This window comes from Gallinula chloropus (assembly GCF_964237585.1).
Source record: "Gallinula chloropus genome assembly, chromosome: 19".
Classification (NCBI taxonomy): Eukaryota; Metazoa; Chordata; class Aves; order Gruiformes; family Rallidae; genus Gallinula; species Gallinula chloropus.
The window spans coordinates 6,943,142-6,966,189 of NC_140104.1; the positions used below are offsets into that span (position 1 = coordinate 6,943,142).

The window sequence follows — 23,048 nt, forward strand, 5'->3', positions numbered from 1 at the left end:
CAGGGGAGGTCAGATCCTGCTGCACCGCTGTCTTTGGCGAAACCAGGCCTGAAGGGACGGCAGGGTTTGGATTTTGACACCAGTCCCCTGAGAACAATCCAGCATTGAGTCTTTTCCCCAGATCTGCTGCTTTCCCAGAGACTCCAGAGCCTTTCTGATGATCCTAGAGGAAGACATGAAGTTCCATGGTAGGAATCCCTTCAGCCCTGCATGGTGGGGGTTGTGTCCTGATGGACAGCGTGCCCCTGGAATGGGAATGTACATGGAGGGCTGTCAGCAAGGCTTTTAACCAAGGGGGTGGGCAGCTTGTTACCCCTCCTTTGTGGGAAGGACTGTCTGTCTGGGCTCCCAAGGGGCTTCTTGGGCCTCCTCAGGTCTTAGGGCCAGGGGTCTGAGCTGTCCTCCCTGCTTGGCACTGCTGTTTTTGGGGTGGTAACTCCCAGTGCCTTGGGTGCTGAGAGGAGGTGGGTGTCTGGGCGAGTCCTTCCCGGCCGACACTAGATGGCAATGCCTCCCTCACGATGCTGGAGGGCTCCTTCCCGGTGGGATTCCAGTCGGGATCTCCGTCCTCTTCTACCCACATCGTTCCTGGTGGCTTCCTCTGAAGGGAGGCTGATGCCTCTCCCCTCTGAGGAGCCAAGAACTCTCTGCCCCTTCGCTGTGGGGCTGGCATAGCCCCGAAGGTGTGGATGCAGATGAGATTTCCATCTGGGAAGAGCAGTGCCTTGCTGGAGCTCCTCAGGCCTGCGCCGCTGAGGCGGCACAGCCGGGCTCTGGGTGGGTAGGCCTCACTCCTGTGAAAGGGGGACCTGTGTGCTGGTGGGGCAGCTCCCTGAGGCCTGGGAAGGAGCCTGCCAGGCTCTGGAAGAGCTGCTGCTGCTGTGGGTGTTCACTGTGGGATCCCTGAGCTGTCACCCAGGCCGGTGTGTGACCTGTAGCCTGGCTCTGGGTCAGCACCCAAGCCAGGGGCCTGTGAGGAGCTTCCTGGGGCTGACTTGGCTGCTGAATCCCAGCCAGAAATGACTCCTGACCTTTTGTATTCCTCCCTTTAACAGCAATAATAATTTCAGCCTCCGGGCAAAGTCAGAGATGTGTTTGGGCCTTGACTTGGCATTAAAACAGAACCACGAGTCCCTGAGCCAAGCAGACAGGAATCCCCGCAGAGGGTCACGCTCTGGGACTGTCAGTCAAAATATGCAGCTTGAAGTTTGCTACTGGAATATTTTTTTATTTTTTTGGCCCAAATCCCTTGGTGTCTGCGCCCCCCTCCCCCCCTCCACCCCTTCCTGAAATAGTTTGACAAACATCTTTGGTCTGTTCCCTGTAGAAACTGTTCCAAAGGTTGATTGCAGCTCAAGAGTGTCTTGTATTTCCAGTTTGGGTTTATCAAATATCAGCTGGCGGCTCCTGAGCTCCTCTGAGCCTTTGCACAATTAAAATATTCCCTGATTCCCTGTGCTGTTTCCCTGCATGGGTGTTTTACCAGCGTGCCATGTACCCTCAGCCCATCCAGCCAGCTCCTTGGGCTGCAAGACTAAATAAAGTACAGCCTGGGTGAAGCGTGAATCACGGCCCTGTGGGCCAGGTGTCCCAGCTTATTGCCCCCCCTTGAAGCCCTTCTCCCAGCTCACAACCCCCCACGGCCCTGTGACTGCACTGGGTGCCTGTCCTGAGACCCTGGGGAGGTTGGGTTGGTGGATGGTGATGTCCCCACCATGTCCTGGGCTGAGCTCTGCTGGGGGCAGGGCTGAGATCTTGCTCAGGTAACCAAAGCTGGGGGTATGGCAGATGGGGCACGGTGTCCAGGACATATGGGAGCCCCTGGGTGGGATGGGGACCTGTATGGTGCTCTAGGCTTTGTCACCTCCTGTTACAGCCCAGGCTGAGCCTGGGGCTGCTCACTAGTCTCCTCCCACTGCACAGGGGGTTGGGGTGGGGGATGCAGCTTTGTGCAGCCCCCTGGGCTGGTGCCACCAGCTCAGCCTGGGCGGGTGGCTTGCCACCCTCCACCTCAGCCAGGGACATCCCTGGGCTGGATGCCTGGGGTTTCCTGCCACCTGCACTCTCCCTTCTGCCATAAACCCCAGGAGCAGGACCCTGGTGACACTGGAGCCCCTCGTTGGGCACCCCAGGATGGGACAGGGGACTCACACCTTATTGCAATGGGTGTCTCAAAGTTATGAGGGCAGAGCCCTCACAGTGCTGCTGAGCCCAGCCAGGCACCCAGCACACCAGCCCAGCCTGCTCCCCTCTCTGCCCTCTCGTTTGTGTTGGCACAGCCCAGCGAACGAAGCCAGTTTAATTGGCAGTTGTGTTAGTGGCCAGGGTGTTATGAAAAGGTTTTCTGTCTCCTCTGTAAGTTACCCTGAATATGTTTTCACTCTTAATATAATATTCACTTCATTATTAGCTGAAAGAGGCTCTTTTCAGAGAGGGTTGGGGTTTTTTTTTTTTTTCCCCTCCTTCTAAAAATATATTAAACGGCCCCTTCATGCAGCGCTGTGCTGAGGGCTGGGATTGTCTGCTGGAGAGGAAGTGAGAAACCCAAAGGTAAATGGGATTTACACAGAAATTCCTTTCTTCCCCAGCACCCCAGCGTGCTGGCAGCACCGGCAGCGTGCGGCGGGGGCTGCTGCTTATGGGGTCAAGGGGGCACTCTGTCCGTACCCCACATGTGGTGTGGCTGCTGAGGGGGTTTCATCCCCCCTCCCCCAGCAGAGCTGGGGCACCTGGCAGCCCAGACTGGTGTTTCCATGGCTCATGCTGGTGAAGATGTTTCCAGTATCTGCAAGGTTTTGGAAGGCTGGTCTCTGTTGGGTGGGTTTTGGGCATTGGGTTCAGCTGGACCCTCCATGTCCTCATCTTTTTGTGCTGCTGCTCCTCTGGGCTTTGCAAAGCCAGTAAGGTTTATCCCCAGCCTTGGGAAAAACCCCTGACAGCTGCTGGAGCAGAGAGCTGCTCCCAGGCACCGTATCACCCACAGAGCATCCAGCCTGGCTCGGCCCCCGTGATCCTGGGGAAAGGGCTCTGCTTCCCTCGTGCCTGAGCACTCAGGTGGTGCCCCCAGCACAGGACAGCTCTTCCTTTGGTGGCTGGACACATTCTGGGGGGTTCACATGGCCACGATGGGTTGTGGGGCTGCAGTGAGCAGCTGTGTGCTCATGCTGGGGTGTCCCCAGCCTGGCCAGACCAGGGGGATCCTGCAGCTGGGGCTGCCCTTGTGTCCCTCCCCACAGCCCCACTCCAGGAGCTGCTGGCTTTTGGGGCAGCACTTGTGCTGGTGGAAGGGGTGCTGGGACCCCTCAGGACCCCTGGATCTCTGCTCTGTCCCTCAAGGAGCTGCTGTGGAAACCCAGAGGAGCCTGAAACATGGTTTCCTCCTCCCTCAATGCAGTGTACACCAACCCCCGGCTCGGCATGGCAGGCAGTGGTCCCGGGACGCCTCCCTCCTGCTCCACTGCCACCATTCCTCAGCATCCTGTGAAATGCATTAGGGCTGGTGCCATGTGCTGATGAGTATTCAAGACCTGGCCCTAATTGAGAACAATTAGCAGTTGTTTCAGCCAGCCTATGTCCGTTTGCTGTGGCTCTTGGGGCCAAGTGCTGATTGACAGCTGACACAAGCATCCCCACCCTGAGCAGGGACCGCAGCCAGGGGAGCTCCCTGTGGATGGTGCAGCTCCTGGTTAAAGATGCTCTTGGGACAAGTCCAGCTTGTGCCAGACCGAGCATCCCCACTCCTCAGCTGGCCTGGCCTGTCCCCTGCAGCGTGGTGACTGTCCCCACTGTGGATGGGAGCACGTCCCTGTCTGTGCTCAGGTTGGGCTGTGGTGAGAGGCCAGCTCTCTGCTGCTTGAGTCCTGCTGGGGGTGCTGAGATGGGGCACAGGGGGAGCAGGCAGCCCAGCTTGGGGGGACACAGACACACTGGTAGCTGGGCACCCTGAGGTCTGGAGGTGGAGGGGCTGAGGAGGAAGATGGCCCAGCTGCTGGGGACCCAGCTGGGTTTCCATGGCCTCACAGTTTCCTGTGCTGGAGACTGCAGCGAGGGTGGAAAATGCAGCAGCCAGGAGGGGAGAGAGGGTGGAAGGGGGGAGTGGGGCCAGCGGGGGGATTTGCTTTGCCAGCGTGTTTGGGATGTTGTGTGCCCACCAGCACAGAGCACGGGCTCTGCCCAGTGGGAGTGGGGGGATATGGACATGGTCTGCACCAACCCCCCGGGGTCTTGGGGAGAGGATCAGGATGGGGGTTTGGTGGGAGGCAGGGCAGGACCCCAGGCAGAACATTGGGATGGGACAGGATGAGCCAGCAGCCCTGCAGGGCTCCTGGAGCTGGGGATGCTTAGGGGGTCCAGGGGGGTTTGCCTGGCCAGGGAGCATGGGACTGGGCTCAGGTTGGCTGTGGTGCTGCAGGTCCTGGCTGTGCATCTCGGCAGGGACAAGCTGCCCTTTGCCACCTGAGGCCACCTGTCCTGTCACACAGACACCTGAAACCCTGTCCCAGCACTTCATCGCTGCTGCTGGTGGGTTTGCTGGTACCTGGAGGCATTCATTCTCCAGACCTGGATTTTGGAAGCTCTGAGGGCTGACAGGGACTGACGGTTCTCCACACCATCACCAGTGGAACTGGACAGGGTGAAAGGATTGGGGATGGGGAGGGAAAAAGGTAACTCCTGGGGGGGGAAGGGACTTCGCTGAGCTCCTCTTGCCACAGTCTCCCAGCAGCTCAGGGGTCCCTGCCATTAACCTTCCCATTCTTCCCCATCTCTCCTGTCCTGGAATCCTCCCTGTCTCCCTGCCCCAAGGCTGTGGTCCCAGCTGGGCAGCTGCTCTCCTGCCATCACCACGTCCCACAGAAGCAACTGTTTCACGCTGGCTTGGGGGGATCCACCAGCCCCCAGCGAGATGGGACACATGGTCTGGCACCACACTGGGACAGGGTGTCCTCTCCAGACACACCGAGCTCCCCAGAAGGAGCAAGGGGCCCTTTGCCATTCCCCATCTCCTCCAGCAGCCCAGCACCTCCCCGAGGGTTGGTGCCATTTCCCAGTGGGAGGCACAGCAGTGTGATCCCACTGCCTGCCCCAGGACTGATGGAGGAGCCTGTGGGGGAGACAGAACCCCCCCTCACAGCCTTGCTGACACCTTTCCTTAGCCTGGGACTCAACACTGTGTTGCCAGTGGGGCCAAGAGCCTTTGCTGTGGCTGCCCGACCTTCAAGAGAAGGTGAGGGGGGGAGAAGGGGGGGAACAGAAATCCCTGAAAGATGATTTGTTTCTCTCGAGCTGTGTTCAGGCACCATCAGCCAGCATCAAAGTGCTGACTCCTACAGAAACAGGGGGTTGTGTTTTCCCAGGAGGAGAAGGGGGTTAGTCAGGGAGCAGCACAGAGCGGTTCTGTGTGACATACCTGAGGGTTTCCATTCCAAGGTGCCGTCTCAAGCTCTGATGTCAGTGATGGGGCTAAAGCAGAGCTGCCTTGTCCTGTGGGAATATGTTTTGGAAAAGGGAAGGAGCAGCTGGCTCTGCTCTGCTTGAACTTTGCCTTCTTGAGTATTTTCATGAAAGCTTGCAAACTGGGGTGTTTACGAGCTGGAAGCTGGACCCACCAGTGCCACTCCAGAGTGCAGAGCTGGGCTCCCCACCCGCACCCATCAGTGCTGCCTCGGAGGGATGGGGCGGCTGCAGGGGCTGGGGTGGTCCTTGGCTGGTCCAGGCAGGGCTGCAGGAGAGGGTGAGGAGGTCACCTCACTCATCTGGAGCACACTTGGGTCATCCCAGGTTTGATCCTTTGCTGGTTTGGATTCCCTGCGCCTTGACCCCTGTGTCCCCCAGGGATGGGGTGAGGGGTTGCAGGCGGGTGCCAGGTAGGTGAGGGGTGTTGGCTGATCGCTCGGGGTGTGAGAACCCCCCTGAGCACCAGGGTGGCCCATCAGGAGATGCCCATTTGGATGTGAATTCAAACCTGTAGGCAATGGGAGGCAGCAGGGCAGGAGAGTGCTGGGACCATCTCAAGCAGAAAATCTATTGCCCCAAAGTCATCAGAATTTGGGCCATCAGAAAGAGGACTGTCACCTGAACAAGGGCTGGTCTGGGGAAGAGAAGAAGAAGAAACACAGTTTCTGAGCACTGACAGACTCTGTCCAGTAACAGGGACGAGGTCAGTGAGGTCTCAGGTACATGCAAATGCTCAACCAGAGTTTGCAGAGACAGGAGAGCTTCAGTCTGGGTTGCTCCCCCCTACACACTGCTCTTGGTCTGAACTTTGCTGAAGGAGTCACAACTAATCCAACCCAAAACCCCTGGAAGCGCTGAAATTCTCCTGGAGCAGCCTGAGGAGCCCACACGGCTTGGAGACCGGTGTCCACACACAGCTTGGAGACTGGTGTCCACATACAGCTGCCACAGCCGAGCTGAACTTGGCAACAGCCTTGGCCACAGCCCCACTGGCACAGGCGTGGGGCTGCCCAAAGGGCACCCGTGGGGCGCTGAGGGGTCTGCAGGGCGATGGTGCCTCCAGACCACACCAGAGACCTTTGGTTCGGCCTCAGCACTGAGTGCCCAGCTTGGCCCCTTCAGCACTGAGCTCAAACCCCCTCCAGCAGCCATCTCTGCTCCTGGGGTAGCCTGGCGTGGGGTGGGTTCTTGGGGGTGCTCCTGCTTCCCAGGGGTGCTTGGGCTGTGGCCCTGCTGAGGTGCAGCCCCACCAGCTCAAAGCAGGGCAGACATGCTTGGCCCCAGCTACGTTCAGGGCTGCCAGAGCCCCACAGGAGCCACGTGCAGGGGTTGCAGGAGTGTTCTGTGGGGCCATGAGCCTGTGCAGTGCCGGCTGTGGCAGTGGAAGGGCTCAGGGGTGCTCCCAAATTGCCTGTGAGGAGGTTTCTATTCCAGCCAGGTGCTGGTGGCCAGGGGCTGTGCCTGGCATGGCAAGGCCCTTGCAGCAGCTCCGGGGCTGCGGAGCTGCCTCCCGGTCTGCATGTGCTGGGATTTTTGGCTGCTCCTGGAAGGCACAGAAGGGACCTGGCACAGAGCTGGGGAGCAGGGACACCCCGGGGGCACAGCCACGCTGCCAGGCCAGGAGCCTGCACCCTCCCGGGCTGCTCCCAGCTCCCCGGGTGCCGCGCGGCGCAGCCCCAGCCCACGTCCTGCCTGGCTCCAGCCTGCCCCGCGGTTCTCCCCTTCTCCGCTGGATCGTGTTTATTTATTTATACGGGGAATGTAATAAAACTCCAGCAGGAAACGGAGGCGATTCCCTGCCATTCCCCACAAGCCCGGCCCGGGCCGGGGCGAACAAGGAGGCGCATTGTGCGGCGCAGGCCTGCCTGCCAGCGCCCAGCCGCACGTGGGGCCGAGGGGCGAAGAAAGGGCCGTGTGTGTGTGTCTGCGCCTGCGGCTCGGCCGCGCCGTGGGCTGGGGATGGCTGGCTGGAGACACCACCTGGGAACCCGCAGAGCCTGGTCCTGGGACACGGCTCCTCAGCCCATCCCTGCCAGGCTGCACTGAAGGGGGATGGGGGTGCAGGCGGTGGCCCCATGGCCCCGGGTGCCACTGTATGAGCTGCTCCTGCCCGAGCAGTGCCGGCTGGGATGGAGCCCTGCACACCCCGGTGATGTTGCCATCGGGAGGGGCGGAGAGAATGGGACCTGCCAAGGTCCTGTCTGCCCCAGAGCAGGGGTGAGGTGACTGGGGGCAGGACATGGCTCCATCCAGCTCGCCCTTTGATGGGGAGGTGAACCCAGCCCCCCAGAAGGCCACAAGCAGCAGTTGTGCTGTGTTCACCAGCTAATGTACTATGGGGGAGCTGGTGGGGGTGCTGCCCTGGGTCCCCTCATGAGCTCTTTGCTGGCCAGGTCTCTGCCGTGCCCCCAAGCCGGGCTCCCTGGGGCACCCAGCTGCCTGCCATCCCCATCCCTGAGGCGCACAGCTGCCCATGGTCCCCATCCCTGTGCCGGTCCCTCAGGCTCCCAGGGCCCCTGGAGGGGGGGGACATGCCCTATGCCATGTCTCTGGCCTGTGGCATGTCAGTGCTGCGTTGGTGGGGGGCTGTAACGGCCTGGACACCATGGCCATGGACTGGCAGGGGGCTGGCTGGCAGCAGGACTGTCTCTCGCCACCTTGGGTGGCTGCAGCTCCCCAGCTGGAGTGGGTCCCCTGTCCAGTGGCACGAGAGGACACCAAAACAGCTGCGAGTGATAATCTCCCCCCCTCCCTGCCTGTAATCAGTGCCGGAATCGGGGAAGAAACATGTTTTCCCTGCTGCCTGGGCAGGATCTGCCTGTGTCGGGTTCCTCCATCTGGGTGTTCACAGACTGTCCCCCAAAATCCTGCTCTGCCCACCCATCGCCACACAGGAGCCTGGCAGGTCACTCGTGGCAGCTGTGTGGCAGGAGCATGGCCTTCATCTGGGGGGGCACACGCATCTGCATCACGCAGGACCTTCCCAGGGGTGGGTAGGGGGGCTTCAGGCTTGGGGGCATGTTGATGCTGAGGTGTCCCCAGGGAGAGGGTGGCCAGGGTGGCGGGGCAGCCAACCCTCTGGATGGGGGGGGGGGCACCCAGAGCCTCACAGGGTGCCCAGCGTGGGGTGGTCCCCAGATGCCACCCCCCTGCTCGGCAGCCCATCAGGCCCCGGCACCGGCATCCCTTTGAAACTGAAGCCTCTGCCCTTTCACGCCAGCTATTCCTGTGAAATTCTTCAGGAAGGGAAAGTTATCCCCCTGGATGGCTGCGGGCTGTGCCACCACCCTCCCTCCGGGCTGGCAGGGACGGCACAGGGCACCGGGATACTGGGGTACAGGGGAACCGGGGGCCCAGGTTCACACCTGGGCATGGCCAGTGGTAGCCTGTCCTCCCCAAATCTATTGCCCCCACCGCCTCTATCGCTCCATCCTCTGCCCTATTGTCCCCTCCTCGCCTCCATTGCCCCCTCCCCAACTCCATCACCTCCTCCCCGGCTCCACTGCCCTCTGCCCAGCTCCATCTCTCCCTCCCTCCCTCCCTCCCACACTCCATCAGCCCCTCCCTCACCACACTGCATACCCCCACCCCCAGCTCCATCACTGCTCCTCTACTCCACCTCCATTGCCCCCTCCCCTGCTCCATCATTGCCTCTTCTGCTCCATCACCCGCTCCCCGGCTCCATCCTTCCCTCCCTGGTTCCCACCCCACGGGGGCTGTCCCCATCACTGCTGCCAAGGGGGATCCCCCAAACCCTGAGGCCCAGGGAGGACCCATCCGTGGCTGGACAAGAGGGGCACCGCTGCCGCCTCTCCTCACCCCAGGCAGCATCAGGGGAGTTGTCTCCAGCCAGGGCCCTTCCTGCTTCTCTCCCCCTCCCCTGGCTGAGGCTCCAGCACAGGTCTGCAAGTGCCTTTGCCGGGAAGAAAGGAAATGGGGCAACGCTGCTGCCAGGAACCACAGGCTCCCGGGCTCCTGCGATACGGCCCCGCGCCGCTGGCCTGGCCGCTCCCCGGGCAGGATTCCTGTGCAGGCTCTGTGAGCCCTTTCTTCCAGCTATTGATATTGGATTCCCAGCCCAGGGCCACTTCCAAAGCCATAAATCCTCCCTGTTGCTCTACCTGGTGTTGGTGTTTTCACTGTGGGGCTTCCAGCCCTGATGGGGAACAGCAGCAGATGCTGTGATGTCCCTGTCCCGGCAGCCAGCACCGGGCTGTCCCCTCCCCAGCCACCCCGCGGCGGCTCCACGGGCAGCAGGGCAGTGACAGGGCAGGACCTGGCCAAGGGTCGGGATGCTGGTGGCACCCTTTGTATCCCCAGCCCCACCACTGTGGGTGGGGTGAAGCCCTGGGCTGGTTCTTTGCTGTCCCCACTGCAGGGCTTGGGCACCCCATGGGACACCCACCGAGGGTGCTAGGGAGGGGGGGTGGAGCTCCCCAGGGTGCCACCCCCGGGTGTGGGGTGGAGGTGAGGGGCAGCAGCTCCTCCACATTAAAAGGAGCCCCTTGACTCCGAAATTCTGCCTGTTGCTCTTGGCTGGGCTGTGACGCCTCCTGCCAAGAGCAACAGTTTTACATATTAAAGCAAAATTAAATTAAAGGACATTTATTTGTGCATTTGCTCCCCCCTTTCCCCCCATTAACCCTTTGGAGCCTGGGTGCCCGGGTTGGAAGGTGTGAGGGCACCCAGGGGGTGAGCAGAGATGGTGGAGCCGGGACCCTGGGGCCTCACCCCACCCATGATGGGCACCCAGAGCCGGGCTCTGACCCACTCGGGTGTTTCCAGGGGATGGTTCCGAGCTCCCTTCAGCAAATGGCTCCCCAGAGGGAAGCTTTGGTGGCAGGAGCTGGGCTTTGGGGTGCCCTGGAGTGGTGGCAGTACCACCTCGGGGTCCTTCACCCCACATCCCAGGTCTGGGGCTGGATAGGGTGAGGGACACCAGGGACAGGTCCCATGGGTGCTACCTCCATCCCAGCCACAGCAGGCACATCTGTGGGTGACAATTTGCCCCCAAATCTGCACTGCAGCACAAAGTACCCCCAAAACACCCATTCCTTAGAGCTCACCAGCAGCACCCTGGCCTTAACCTGGGGCATGAACCCTCGTGAAGCTCCCAGGCAGATGGGTGGGTGACGGTGCTTCCCAGGCCCCCTCAGATCTGGCGGCCAAGGGGCTAAAACCCCCCCTCCAGCACCCCAAATAACCCCAAATAACCCTTTTCCCGGGGCCCTGCAGCCAGGCGAGCGCTCCCCACTGTGCTAGAGGGAAATTCCAGGGCAGCCGCTTATCTCCCGCACCGTTACAGCCACCGATAAGCGGCTCCCCTGGAATTTCCTTATAGCGCCGGCCGGGGGTGTTTCGGTAATGTATGGCCGGGGTGTCAGTGTGCGGCTGTGATTAGGGGCTGCGCTGACAGGTTGTGGTGTTGTTGCTGAAGAAATCGCAGGGCTGCAGGAATGCCTGGGAACGGCGCGGCGCCGGGCTCCAGGCGCCAGCCCGACCGAGCCTGCGCCCGCCGCCCGACGGGGAGGCACCGGGTGCTGCGTGTCCTCGCAGGGCACCCCAGGGACCCCACCTCACCCCGCCCCAGGGACCCTGCCCCAGGGATTCTGTCCTCCTCAGGGACCTCACCCCAGGCACCCCATCCCAAGGGACCCCGCTCCAGGGATCCTGTCCTACCCCAGGGATCCTGCCCCAGGGATCCTGTCCTCCCCAAGGACTCTGACTCAGGGACCTCACCCCAGGCACCTCATCCCAAAGGACTCCACTCCAGGGATCCTGTCCTACTCCAGGGACCCCACCCCAGGGATCTCATCCCAGGCACCCCATCCCAAGGGACCCCGCTCCAGGGACCCTGTCCTACCCCAGGGACCTCACCCCAGGGACCCCACCCCAGGGACCCCAGCCCAGGCACCTTGCCCCAGGGACCTCGTCCTCCTCAGGGACCTCACCCCAGGGACCCCATCCCAGGGACGCCACCCCAGGGACCCCACCCCAGGGACCCTGCTCCAGGGACCCTGTCCTACCCCAAGGACCCCACCACAGGGACCTCACCCCAGGGACCCCACCCCAGGGACCCCATCCCAGGCACCTTGCCCCAGGGACCCCGTCCTCCTCAGGGACCCTGCCCCAGGGACCCCATCCCAGGGATCCTGCTCCAGGGACCCTGTCCTACCCCAGGGACCCCACCCCAGGGACCCCATCCCAGGCACCCTGCCCTAGGGACCCCGTCCTCACCAGGGACCCTGCCCCAGGGACCCTGTCCTGCCCCAGAGACCCTGTTCTGCCCCAGAAACTCTGCCCCACTTGTCCCTGGGCACCCTTCGCCCCAGGGCCGAACGTAGGGTTGAGACCCCTGGGCGCGGGGGCAGCTGGCAGCGTCCTGCGGTGGTGGCGTGGGGAGCAAAGCCTGTCCCCAGGGTGCTGCCACCCCCGGCACCGTGTTAGCGCTGGCTCCCCGAAGCCGCCGCTGCCCTCGTCCCGGCGAGGGGGACCCGTCACCTGGGGAGTGGGGCCCTGGAGGTCTGGGGGGGGCTTGGCGGCCCCGCTCAGCCCGGCGGCCCCGCATCGCCCCCGGGGCTGCCCTGGCCGTGCGCGCTGGGTGTGCGCCCGCTGCCGGCCTGCGCGGGGAGACGGACGGACAGCCGGATGGACGGACAGACACACAGACACCCCCCCACCCCTCACACACACCCCCTCCCTCAGTGTCCCCACGCCGCAGGTGCCCCGGGAGCGGGGGCAGCACCCTGATGGGTTCGGGGTTCGGCCACGCGAGTTCCTGGGCCGGGGGTCGGGCTGCGTGGGACCTGCGTGTGCGGGGTGTGGGGCCACAGGGTGTGCCGGGCCCGGCTGGGGGTGTCAACACGTGTGTGCGTGTGTCCATGCGTGTCACGCGTGTCCATGCGTGTGCCCCGCACACGGTCCGTGTGCCAGCGGGGCGGGTGCCTGTGGGGGGGGCGGCGGGGTCAGGGCGGGGAGGGGGGGCCCGCGCGGCCTCTCAGCCGCGGGGCTGCGGGAGGCGCCGCCGCCGCCGTGCGGGGCTCACGCGCGGGTGCCCCGGCCCCGGCCCCGCCCCGGAGAGGCGCGTGCCCCGGCCCCGCCCCGGGGGCGTGTCTCGCGGTGGGCGGGGCGGGGCGTGGCGGGGCCGGCCGGGCCGGCGGGCGCGGGGCGGCGCGCGGCGCTGCCGGGGCTCGCGGGCGCGGGGCGGCGCGGGGCGCTCGGCGGGGCCGCCGCCGCATGGCGCGCGGGGCCGGGGCCGGGGCCGGGGCCGGGGCTGGGGGCGGCGGCGGCGGCGGCGGGGGCGGCGGGGGCGGGGGGCGCAGCAGCCCCGGCGCGGCGCCTCCGCCGCGGCGGCAGCAGCGAGCGGCCGTCCCGGGGGCGCGGGGGCGGCGGGGCCGGGCGATGGCGGCGCTGTAGCCGCGGGGCCGGGGCCGGGCGATGGCGGCGCTGCGGCTGCGGCTGGCCCTGTCCGTGCTGTGGCAGCTGGCGGCGGCCGGGCGCGGGCTGGAGCTGGGGGGGCTGGAGGGGCCGCGGGGGCGGGCGGCGCGGTGCCAGCCCGTGGACATCCCCATGTGCCGCGGCATCGGGTACAACCTGACCCGCATGCCCAACCTGCTGGGCCACGAGAGCCAGCGGGAGGCCGCCCTGAAGCTGCACGAGTTCGCGCCGCTGGTGGAGTACGGCTGCCACGTCCACCTGCGCTTCTTCCTCTGCTCCCTCTACGCGCCCATGTGCACCGACCAGGTGAGCGCCAGCATCCCCGCCTGCCGCCCCATGTGCGAGCAGGCCCGCCTCAAGTGCGTGCCCATCATGGAGCAGTTCAACTTCGGCTGGCCCGAGTCGCTCGACTGCGCCAAGCTGCCCACCAAGAACGACCCCAACGCCCTCTGCATGGAGGCCCCCGAGAACGCCTCGGCCGCCGAGCCCCACAAGGGCCAGGGGATGCTGCCCGTGGCCCCCCGGCCCTGGCCGCCGGGCGCCGCCGAGACCCGGGGGCCCGACGGGCTGGGGGCCTGTGACAACCCCGAGAAGTTCCAGTACGTGGAGAAGAGCCTCTCCTGCGCGCCCAGGTGCTCCCCCGGGGTGGACGTCTACTGGTCCCGGGAGGACAAAGACTTCGCCTTCATCTGGATGGCCGTCTGGTCCACGCTCTGCTTCGTCTCCACCGCCTTCACCGTCCTCACCTTCCTGCTCGACCCCCACCGCTTCCAGTACCCCGAGAGGCCCATCATCTTCCTCTCCATGTGCTACAACGTCTACTCCGTGGCCTTCATCATCCGCTCGGTGGCGGGGGCCGAGAACATCGCCTGCGACCGGGAGAACGGCGAGCTCTACATCATCCAGGAGGGGCTGGAGAGCACGGGCTGCACCATCGTCTTCCTCATCCTTTACTACTTCGGCATGGCCAGCTCTCTCTGGTGGGTCATCCTCACCCTCACCTGGTTCCTGGCCGCCGGGAAGAAGTGGGGACACGAGGCCATCGAGGCCCACAGCAGCTACTTCCACATGGCTGCCTGGGGCATCCCAGCCATGAAGACCATCGTCATCCTCACCATGCGGAAGGTGGCGGGGGACGAGCTGACGGGGCTGTGCTACGTGGGCAGCATGGATGTCAGCGCCCTGACCGGCTTCGTGCTCATTCCCCTCTCCTGCTACCTGGTCATCGGCACCTCCTTCATCCTCACGGGCTTCGTCGCCCTCTTCCACATCCGGAAGATCATGAAAACGGGCGGCACCAACACAGAGAAGCTGGAGAAGCTGATGGTGAAGATCGGGGTCTTCTCCATCCTCTACACCGTCCCGGCCACCTGCGTCATCGTCTGCTACTTCTACGAGCGGCTGAACGTGGATTACTGGAACCTCCGGGCCCTGGAGCGCGGCTGCCTGCACCTCCCGGGCCGGCGTGCCGCCAACTGCTCCTTGGAGGCCTCGGTGCCCACCGTGGCCGTCTTCATGCTAAAGATTTTCATGTCGCTGGTGGTGGGCATCACCAGCGGGGTGTGGGTGTGGAGCTCCAAGACGCTGCAGACCTGGCAGAGCCTGTGCAACAGGCGGCTGGGCGTGAGGACGCGGGGCAAACCCTGCAGCGGGGTGAGCTGCGGCGGGGCCCACTGCCACTACAAGGCCCCCACGGTCATGCTGCACATGACCAAGACGGACCCTTACCTGGACAACCCGACGCACGTCTAGAGCGGGGGCTGCCCCTCCCCGGGGACACGGCCTCAGGGTAAGGGCTGGGGGCAGGGGGCCGAGCGGTGGCGGGTGGGGGGGGTGTGCACGCTGGCTGGGGGTGGTGGTGGGGGGTGTGTGCCAGGCCTGTGGGACCCCCAGCACCGCTCCCCTGACAAGTAGCTGCTTTTTCCTAGAGGTTGTTTTGTTGTGCCAGCTCCAGGGACTCTTCTCACGCTGTCTGGGGGGCGGTGGGGCCGGGCAGGGGGTGGGAGGGTCCAGCCCCTGGTTATTTAATTCTGTAATTTATTTTAGATTTTTTTTTTTTTTTTTACTCATTAGCTGCGAGGAATGGAAAAACCAATAAACCCTGGATGTGTTATTCCAACCGAGCCTGGTGCTGTCTGGAGGAATCCGAGGGGGTCAGGAATAGCCCCATGGGAGCCCCCCCCCCCCCCGCCCGAGCGCAATGGGTTGGGGCTGCGGTCCCTATGGTGGGGGTTTACCGGGCTTGGGGGGGGCTCTTGTGCCGGTGGAAGCAGGGGGAGTGTGTGGTGCTGCGGGGGGAGCATGGCACCGGGGGCTCCCCCTGCCTGGCTCCCCCCCCAGCGCTCCCCAGGGGCTGGTCCTGGCACCCGATGCCTCCTGGCCGAGCAGGATTATTTCCCTGTGCTGTCACACTGACAAATCATCTTTTCCACTCCGGGATCTGCGGGTGATTTGTGTCGGTGCCGTTGGCTGCTGGAGCCGCGGGGTCGGGCGAAGGGGGCTCAGCAGGCTGGGAGCCAGGGTGATGGGCTGGGGTGTGGGACCTTGGGGCGGAGAGGGCTCAGCTTTGATGTCCCACGCAGAAGCTCGAGGTGCGGGTAATGGAAACTTCTGGGCAGCTTTATTTATCCCCTGCTCCAGTTACAGCCCCAGCTCGTCTTCCCCATTGTCCAGAGGGAAATTCAAGCCCCAGCTGGTGTTTGCTGGGGCTGGCGGTGTGGAGCCAGGGCGGCCCTCACTGTGGGCTGGCCGAGGTGCCAGGTGGGCAGAGGTGGTGGGTGCTGCTGCCCCCCTGGGTGAGGGGCTCTGCCCCAAGGCACCTTGACGGGGAGGGACAGGGGCGCAGCTCATTTCTGCAGAGGGTCTGTGGGGCTGGTTTGCCCAGACACTCCTGGGGGTGTGGGATGGCTTCCCAGTGCCAGAGGGGAGCGATGGGGTCTGCCCTGCCCCCAAGGTGGGCAGGGGCTGTAGGCAGGGACACAGGCAGCCCCGGGGATGCTGGCTTGTCCATCATCTCAGTGCCCGTCCCTTTGCCAGCGTGCAGACTGGGGCAGTGCTGGGTCCCCTGTGAGTGTCCCCGAGGCCCCTGTCCCTCTTAGCGAGCAACAGGCCAGTGAGGGACCTTGCTTCCAGCACACAAATTGGGACCCGCTGCCCCCCTGCCCCAGCACCCCTTGTCCCCACCCTGGTTAAGGCCTTGCAACTGAGCACACCAGGAGCTACAGCTGAAGGAGACACCAGACACCCCCCCCTTGACCCCTTGCTGAGCCAGAGGTGGTGGCTGTGGGGGGGTTCAGCAGCCCTTTGCCCCCCAGCCGTGCTGCACCAGGGCTCTGTGCTGTGCGAGTGACATGGCACAGTGTCTGTCAGCCACACATAACCCTCCCTACACCCCCACCCCCTCCTTCCCTGGAGGTGCCAAGATCAGGGTGAGAAGCTGAGCGAAGCCTTTCGCTGTGGGGAACTGGCACAGACAAGGTGCAAAGGAGCCCCAGTGCCCTGTGGTGCTGGCAGGGAGGGATTGCCCAGGGCTCAGACCTGACCTGGGGTGCTGGGGAGCTGTCATGGCCCAGGGTAGGCTGGGGGGCACCCACGCTGGAAGGGATGGAGCCAGGGGAGGGACTGCACCGCTGTGGGGGGGAGTCACAGCCTCCCCCAGCTTCCCCTGGGCTTGTTTGGGCTGATTGAAGGGCCATGACCCAGACCAGCAGAGTCAACATTGGCTGCGGGACAGGCTCCAAAGTCCAGCCCAGGCAGCCGGGGCAGGTACAGGGCGGTGGCTGCACAGGGAGGGGTCACAGGTCCATGTCCCGGTGCTAAGGGTACAGCCCGTGTGCCGGATTCCACACCCCACACCCCCCCTTGTCCCATCCCTGGGCTGCATGCAGGCACCCCCACAGCACCAAGGCCTGAGGCAGCTGGTGCACCTTCAGCTCGCACACCTGGGCACGTGGCATGGTGACGGTGCTGGGTGCACGTGTCCCGGCGCCGGCGGGGACAGGGACAGGGACAGGCTGCCCTTGAGCACCCGGCACTTGCCAAGCAACGCGCTGCCGCTCGGCCCTGGCCCGGATCACCAGCCGTCCTGCTGGGCCCCGCTATCCGGCACCGCGCTACCGGCCCTGGGGCCTGGCCGGCTCCGCTGGCTGGGGACAGCCAGCCCCACGCACGGCTCCTGCTGGGAGACTGAGCTGCTCCGAGGAACCGGCCCAAAGCCTCTCGGGAGGGCCCCGTGCTGGGGACACCACCTGGCCTCTTCTCAGAGTCGCTTTCCATCCTGGGCTCTGCTACGTACCCCCATGCCGAGCTCACCCTGTGCCCCTCCATGCTGCTGGGACAGCCCCATGCACAGCTGGGCGTGGGGGGGGGGGGGGGGGCACAGAAGCCCCTTTTCAAGGGGTGAGCAGGGCTGCAAACGTTACTGCTCAGGCAGTGCTGGACCTCACAGGTGCCTCCCCCCCCCCCCCATTCACCCAGTCCCAGAGCCATGGTGGGGCAGCCAGGCCAGCCAGCATCGTGCCAGTGGGCAGCAGGGCCACAGCTGCCTGCCCGCCCTGCACACCCTCCTGCCAGGCATGGGGACAGCTATTTCTGGCCCTGCACAGGACACTGATGCCATGCAGGGGTTGCTATAAAAAGCATCTCCAGAAAGGTCTCAGAGCAGATGCTGGTGTGAGGTCTCCATGCTGAGGCCTGGTAATGTCCTGGGCACAGATTCACTTGGGTTCTGCTGCGCCCAGCCAGCCAAACCAGCACTCGAGGAGGGGGCATGAGGTTTCTCTGGGGAAAGCAGCATCTGCCTGGCGCTGGGAGCCCTCAACCCCACCAGGGGATTTCCTCTGCCTGTCAGTGTTGGGCATGGCTGGAGCTCTGCAGTGTGATCCCTGAGCAAGAAGCACAATGAAGCCCAATGAAGCACAACACAAGCCCATCACCCTGCTGCCAGGGCACGGGCAGAACTGTGGGCAAAAGCTTGGCCAACATGTCTGGCTCACAGAGGAGCGGCTGTGGCAGCACCGGTTCATCCCTCACTGAGCTGTGCTGCCTTCACAGCCCTGTGAGCCCACCCGGGGCCCCTCTGCTGGACAGCGGGACAGGGGGAGGGAGTGCTGCTCTCACCAAGCTGTGAGGCTGCTGTTGCAAAGCTGGGGCCAGGCAGCACTGGGGTGAAGGAGCCAAGACCCTCCAGCTCCCCCCTTGCTCCAGGAGAGCTGCTGCTGCCACCCTGCACAGGGGCAGGGCCAAGGGGCAGCCCCACACCCAGCCACCCTGCGCAGGGGCTGGGAGGGCACAGCCCAGCCACCCTCCCGTGGCTGATGAAGGACGAGGCCTCACGCGTCCCCAGCAGAGCCCAGGGGCAGATCCCGGGGAACAGGGTGGCCGCACCTCAGCAGGACACAGGGAAGACGGTTCCTCAGAGCTGACCCAGCCTCGCTGCTCCCTCCATCCCTCGTCCTGCCTCCCCGCAGGAAGGTGCCGTGGCTTTCGGGGCTCTGGGGAAAGGCAGCAGCCAGCTCCCCCCACCAGCCCCACTGAGCAAAGGACTCGTCCCAGGCTGGATTTACAAACACAAGTACAGAATGTTTATTTTGACGTTTGGGGTTTATTACAAGTACAGCCCTTAGCAGAACCCCCTCCCCCCCCCCCCGACATTTACCTTTAAAAAACGTACAGCTCCCAAGGTTTCACCATGCCGGACCTGCAGAAAACGTTCTCTAAGAACAGGACAGAACAAAGCCTCTGAAGGGGATGTGCAGATACAAACGTCAGTGCTACTCTGTGGGGCAGGAGCTGAGGCTGTGGAGAGGGGGAAGAGGAAAGCGGCCAGAAACCTGCCTGGTCTCTGCAGCCACCAACAGTCCAGAACTGAAACAAATACCTGTTAAAAATGACAAACCCCGTAACAATTCCCAAAACCATCACTGATTCCTGTCTGCTCCAATCACAGGAGCTGTTACAAAACGGGTGTAGGGCAGCCCTGGGCTGGGTCTCTTCCAAATCGAAGACTTCTGCAGTAAAAACTTCAAGCCCTGATGGTAGGGTCAAAACCTGTCACAGCGGAGAAGGAGAGGCAGTGGGGGGAAAAAATAAAATCCCAAAACACCCCAGACCCTTTTCTTAGAGAAAAGTCAGTGTCCTGGGTGGCAGGACCTGTGGCCGAGCAGCCTCCTGGGAGGGCCGGTCCCTGGCCAGTCCTTGCTGCACTGGGAGCACGAGGGAGGCGAGCTGGGGAAGGCATCACTGTAAAACATGGAGAGAGCGTGGCTGGAGAGACCCCTGCCAATGAGCCCCTCCCCCCAGTAACTCCAGCTACCGGTAGGAGAGTGAATTTTAAAGAGGGGGGGGAAGTATAAAGCAAACATGATTTCATATAAACTGTACATGTGCCCAAGCAAGACAAAGGTATCTTACAGGTGTTCTCTGTACAACAGCTAGAAACGAGCCACTGGGAACTAGAAAATTAATTTAAAAAGGTACATGGAACACAGTTCCTGCCACTGCCCTGGCCCCAGAGCTCCCTGCGGCCTGTGCAGGAACCACGCTCCCCGGGCTGGGTCTGGCACTGGGTCCATCCGGCGGGCCGAGGGCTCAGGGTGAGCAGGGAGCCCCCCGCCTCGTCGCCGCGCGCGTGTGAAGAGCCGGGCTCGGAGAAGCCTCTTCAGAGCACAACCCTCAGGGATGGCTCCTGGAGAGGAGGGGCAAGGCCAGGACACCTCAAAGCCGGTCGCTGGGCTGCTGGTGGAAGCCGTGTCCCCTGTAAGTGCTTTGCTCGCCCCCCGCAGCCCCTCGCCAGGGGCTCTGTTACCACCATTATAAATATGTACACCCAAGAACTAGCAGCCCATGGGCCTGATCGCCCCCAGTCCTTCAGCAAAGGAACCTGATCCCTCCCCGTGCCAGCTCAAGGCTGGCTTCACATCGCAGGCGGCGTCCCTCTGCTCCGGCGCTGGCTGCTCACGGTGGGGAGGAAGTGGCTCATCCCAAGGAATCCGGCAGTGCCTGAGCTGGAGCAGGCTTCGTGCTCCCCAGCCCAGCCAGGCTCTGGCCAGCCCCCCCCCCTCCGTGCCCTCCCAGCTCCCCCTCCCAGCAGGACAGGCTCCTAACAGCTTTGCAGGAAGCGGGCAGTCCTCTCCGTTCGCTCAGCGCGTGACCAAATACTTGAGGAAATCGCAGAAAAATTAAAACTAGGACGGGCCAAAGGGAAGGCTGGATGAAGACAGAAGTACCTGCTGCTTCCCAGCTCCCTCCAGTCGACCCGTCCTGCTGCCCCACAGCACCAGAAGGCCTGCTCCAGCTCTGGCTCTTCCCCTTGTCTCCCCATCCCTCATTTCTTCCTTTTCCGCCCCCGGGAATGTTCAGTGGGCTCTGACTCACTGTCCCCTTCCTGCTCCTCCAGTCCCTGGCACCTGGCAGAGAGCTTCTTGCGTTTCCTGCGTGCATAAGTGTGGCCAGGCAGGTGTTTGTGCACCATGTCAATCAAACACTGTTCCGTCTTCTCCAGGCAGGACAGTACGTGACTCCCGTTCTGGTTGTAGCGCTCAGCGTTGGAGAACACCTGCTTCATGTCAGAGAGGAACTCCTGCACCGAGCGGTAATTGCCACAAGAGCACTTGCTCTGCATAGTCTGGAAGTCCATCGGGCTGCTGATGACCTCGAAGTAATCCTCAGCCTCCTTCGTGGTCACTGGCTCCCTGCCGAAGGAAAAGCCACAGAGATAGGAGGAAACCACGGCCCGGGCCACACGGAGCTGAGGGGCATCGGGGGCATTGCGCCCACCCCCTTGCTCAGGAGGCTGCCTCTACCCACAGCTCCAGCGCCCCAACAAGCCCACGCAGCACCCTGACAGAGCCACAGCCACATCAGCACAGGGTGGTGGTGGCTGTGGCAGGTGACAGGAAGGACAGCAGAGAGCTGATCCAGGCACAGACACTGGGCTGTGGCCGGTTCCTTCTTCAGCACAGAGTGTTCTGCGTACCCCGGGAGCTGCGGAGTGCACCCAGCCCAGCCACCCACCCTCTCTTACACCTCAGAAAGGCCCCACGCCTTCGAGTCCAGCAGATCACCAAGAGCATGCTGTGTTTTTTTCTAGGGCAGCTTCACAACCTTCCTTCCCATCCCTAACTTGCTGATGGAACCCCTGTCCCGCAGCCAGGCAGCAGCAGGACAGTGTGAGCAGCCCCTGCCTGCGTACAGCCTGGCTCTGTGGAGGACTCAGACAGCCCCCTGCCCTCACCTGAAGGGCCAGCTGAAGCGGTACTTGATCAGCTTGCTGAGGATCTCCTCACACTTCTGCAGCTCGAGGTTCTGGCGACGTGCCATCTTCTTTGTCTGAAGGACCTGCCCACACAAAGGATGCTGTTAGCAGGGGAACTGCTACAAAAGCCCAGAGCGCTTAGCAAACAGTTCTGAAGCCAAAGCAGTTGGTTCTGTGCAACCCCCTTGCCTATGAGCTACTGTTTTGAGAGGCAGTGAGACCACTGCAGAAACAGAGTTGTGAGTCTCTTCCCCATCTGCTCTGCTGAGGGACCCTGATGGTGACAGCCAACACACACAGCAGCAGCCCCAGCCAGCACCTCCATCGGGAAGAGCTCAGGAGCAGCCTGTCTGCTCTGGGCACCCCAAGCTTTTTCAAGACAGGTTCAAAGATGACGTGGTCAAACCAAGCAGTCAAAGAATATACGACAGGAGAGAGTCAACCCCTGCCTCCTGTGAGCCCTGGCAGGCAGCACGTGGGGAGGAGGGAAGGGAAGGGAAGGCACCTGCACTGCAGAGCTGACCACGCCACCTTCAGTGCCACAGAGCAGCTTGTGCCTTGAGCACGCGTGTCCCAAGGCCTCGATGTCCCATACGCAGGCTGAGCACAAGCTCAGTCATCTGCCTGGGGACCTCTTCCAAAGAGGAAGCTGCAGCTCCCCTTGCCAGCCCTAAGCACCCAGCATGGGCCCTGGGGAGCTCAAAGCCCAGTCAAGAAGAGGGACAGGATACACCAGCACTGCTAGTGCTGCTCAGCAGACAGGCGGGTTGTGACACAGCCTGCTGAATATCCTCACGTATCCCCTGCGGAGCAGTGTCCCTCCCCAGGGCACACAGCACAGCTCCACCCTGCCCAGCACGCACGGGATCGCTCTGTTAGGGGCATAAGGTTTTATTCTTTAAATGTCAAGTGAAACCTAAACCTGCCAGACGATGTCCTGGAGGTTGGGGAGTGACCATATGGACAACAACTGTCAGAAAACGGCCAAGGCTGGGGAGCGAGGGTCCAGCATTGCTGGCATTCTCCGACCGCCCGAACCCCCCGGTCCCCCCACCTCTCTACAGAGACACATGGCCACTATTTAAAACCTTTAACAAGCTGCAGGCTGCCTGCTACTCAAGGGGGACAATGTGTGAGAGTGGCTGGGGAAAGATGCCAGGCATAGCTGCGCTGCGTTTGTACCGGGCCCTTCAGGATATGCTCCCTTTGTTAACCCGCCCCCGGCCCAGCCGGGTTTCACAATACGATTCAGGGCATGTCTCTGGGAAGGGGAGGAAGCCTGACACCTGTTTCATTTATAACTCATGATGCAGCAGCCTCCAGGGAGCAATTTGGCTCTTACCAGCTCATCAATGTCTGTGCCGTTGACAGGTGCAGCCCGCTGCCGGGGTCCCCGAGCAGGGTGCAGCGACTGCTTCTTCCTTTGGTGCCTTCCTTGCCTCAAGGAGTACATGGCTGCGCCCTGCTTGCCCCGGGCTGCCCTTCTGGGTCTCACTGAAACATATAAGCCAGGGGCTTAGAGGAAGGGTTTAACCTAGGAGCAGAGATCACAAGCCCTGTGCCTGGCTGCACGCGGCGGGCAGACCCTTGCTCACAGCACAGGGCTGGTGACCCCAGATGTCTGCAGCAGCTCAGCCTCCTGCAAGCCTGTCCCCCCTCAGCATGCACCCATGGTGGCTATGCTCTTCTCCCCACTCCCAAGGAGCAGCCAGCTCCTGCCCAAGAGGCCACAGCCTCTGCCCAAGGGTGCTCACACATACCAGCCAGCAGCCCTGACAGGGGCTCAGGAACTCAGGGAGACCTGGGAGCTCCTAGCTCCTCTGCTGAGAGCCCTGTGCCTCCAGAGCCAAGTGCTCAGGCCCCGATGCACCAGACATACAGCAGGGCAGGGGAAGCAGTTGTC

At 63.1% G+C, this 23,048-nt stretch overlaps 2 protein-coding genes across 2 annotated transcripts in view; one reads left to right on the forward strand and one right to left on the reverse strand.

Moving 5' to 3' along the window:
* The first annotated feature begins 12,871 nt into the window (after positions 1-12,871).
* On the forward strand, positions 12,872-15,153 carry FZD9 (frizzled class receptor 9). Its single transcript, XM_084272966.1, has 2 exons — positions 12,872-14,680; positions 14,965-15,153. Exon 1 carries the CDS (start codon positions 12,892-12,894, stop codon positions 14,641-14,643), a length of 1,752 nt encoding a protein of 583 aa, XP_084129092.1. The 5' UTR covers positions 12,872-12,891; the 3' UTR covers positions 14,644-14,680; positions 14,965-15,153.
* A 3,341-nt stretch (positions 15,154-18,494) lies between these two features.
* Positions 18,495-23,048, reverse strand: part of BAZ1B (bromodomain adjacent to zinc finger domain 1B) — a 42,131-nt gene continuing 37,577 nt past the window's right edge. The window contains exons 17-20 of the mRNA XM_084273143.1: positions 22,488-22,639; positions 21,125-21,228; positions 20,266-20,582; positions 18,495-18,769 (exon numbers count right to left, since the gene is read on the reverse strand). Of these exons, the coding sequence (XP_084129269.1) occupies positions 18,663-18,769; positions 20,266-20,582; positions 21,125-21,228; positions 22,488-22,639 (680 nt within the window). The 3' untranslated portion in view covers positions 18,495-18,662. The remainder of the gene's footprint in view (positions 18,770-20,265; positions 20,583-21,124; positions 21,229-22,487; positions 22,640-23,048) is intronic.

Coding starts and splice junctions, on each gene's coding strand:
- FZD9 (XM_084272966.1), top strand. CDS start 12,892: ATGGCGGCGCTGCGGCTGCGGCTGGCCCTGTCCGTGCTGTGGCAGCTG.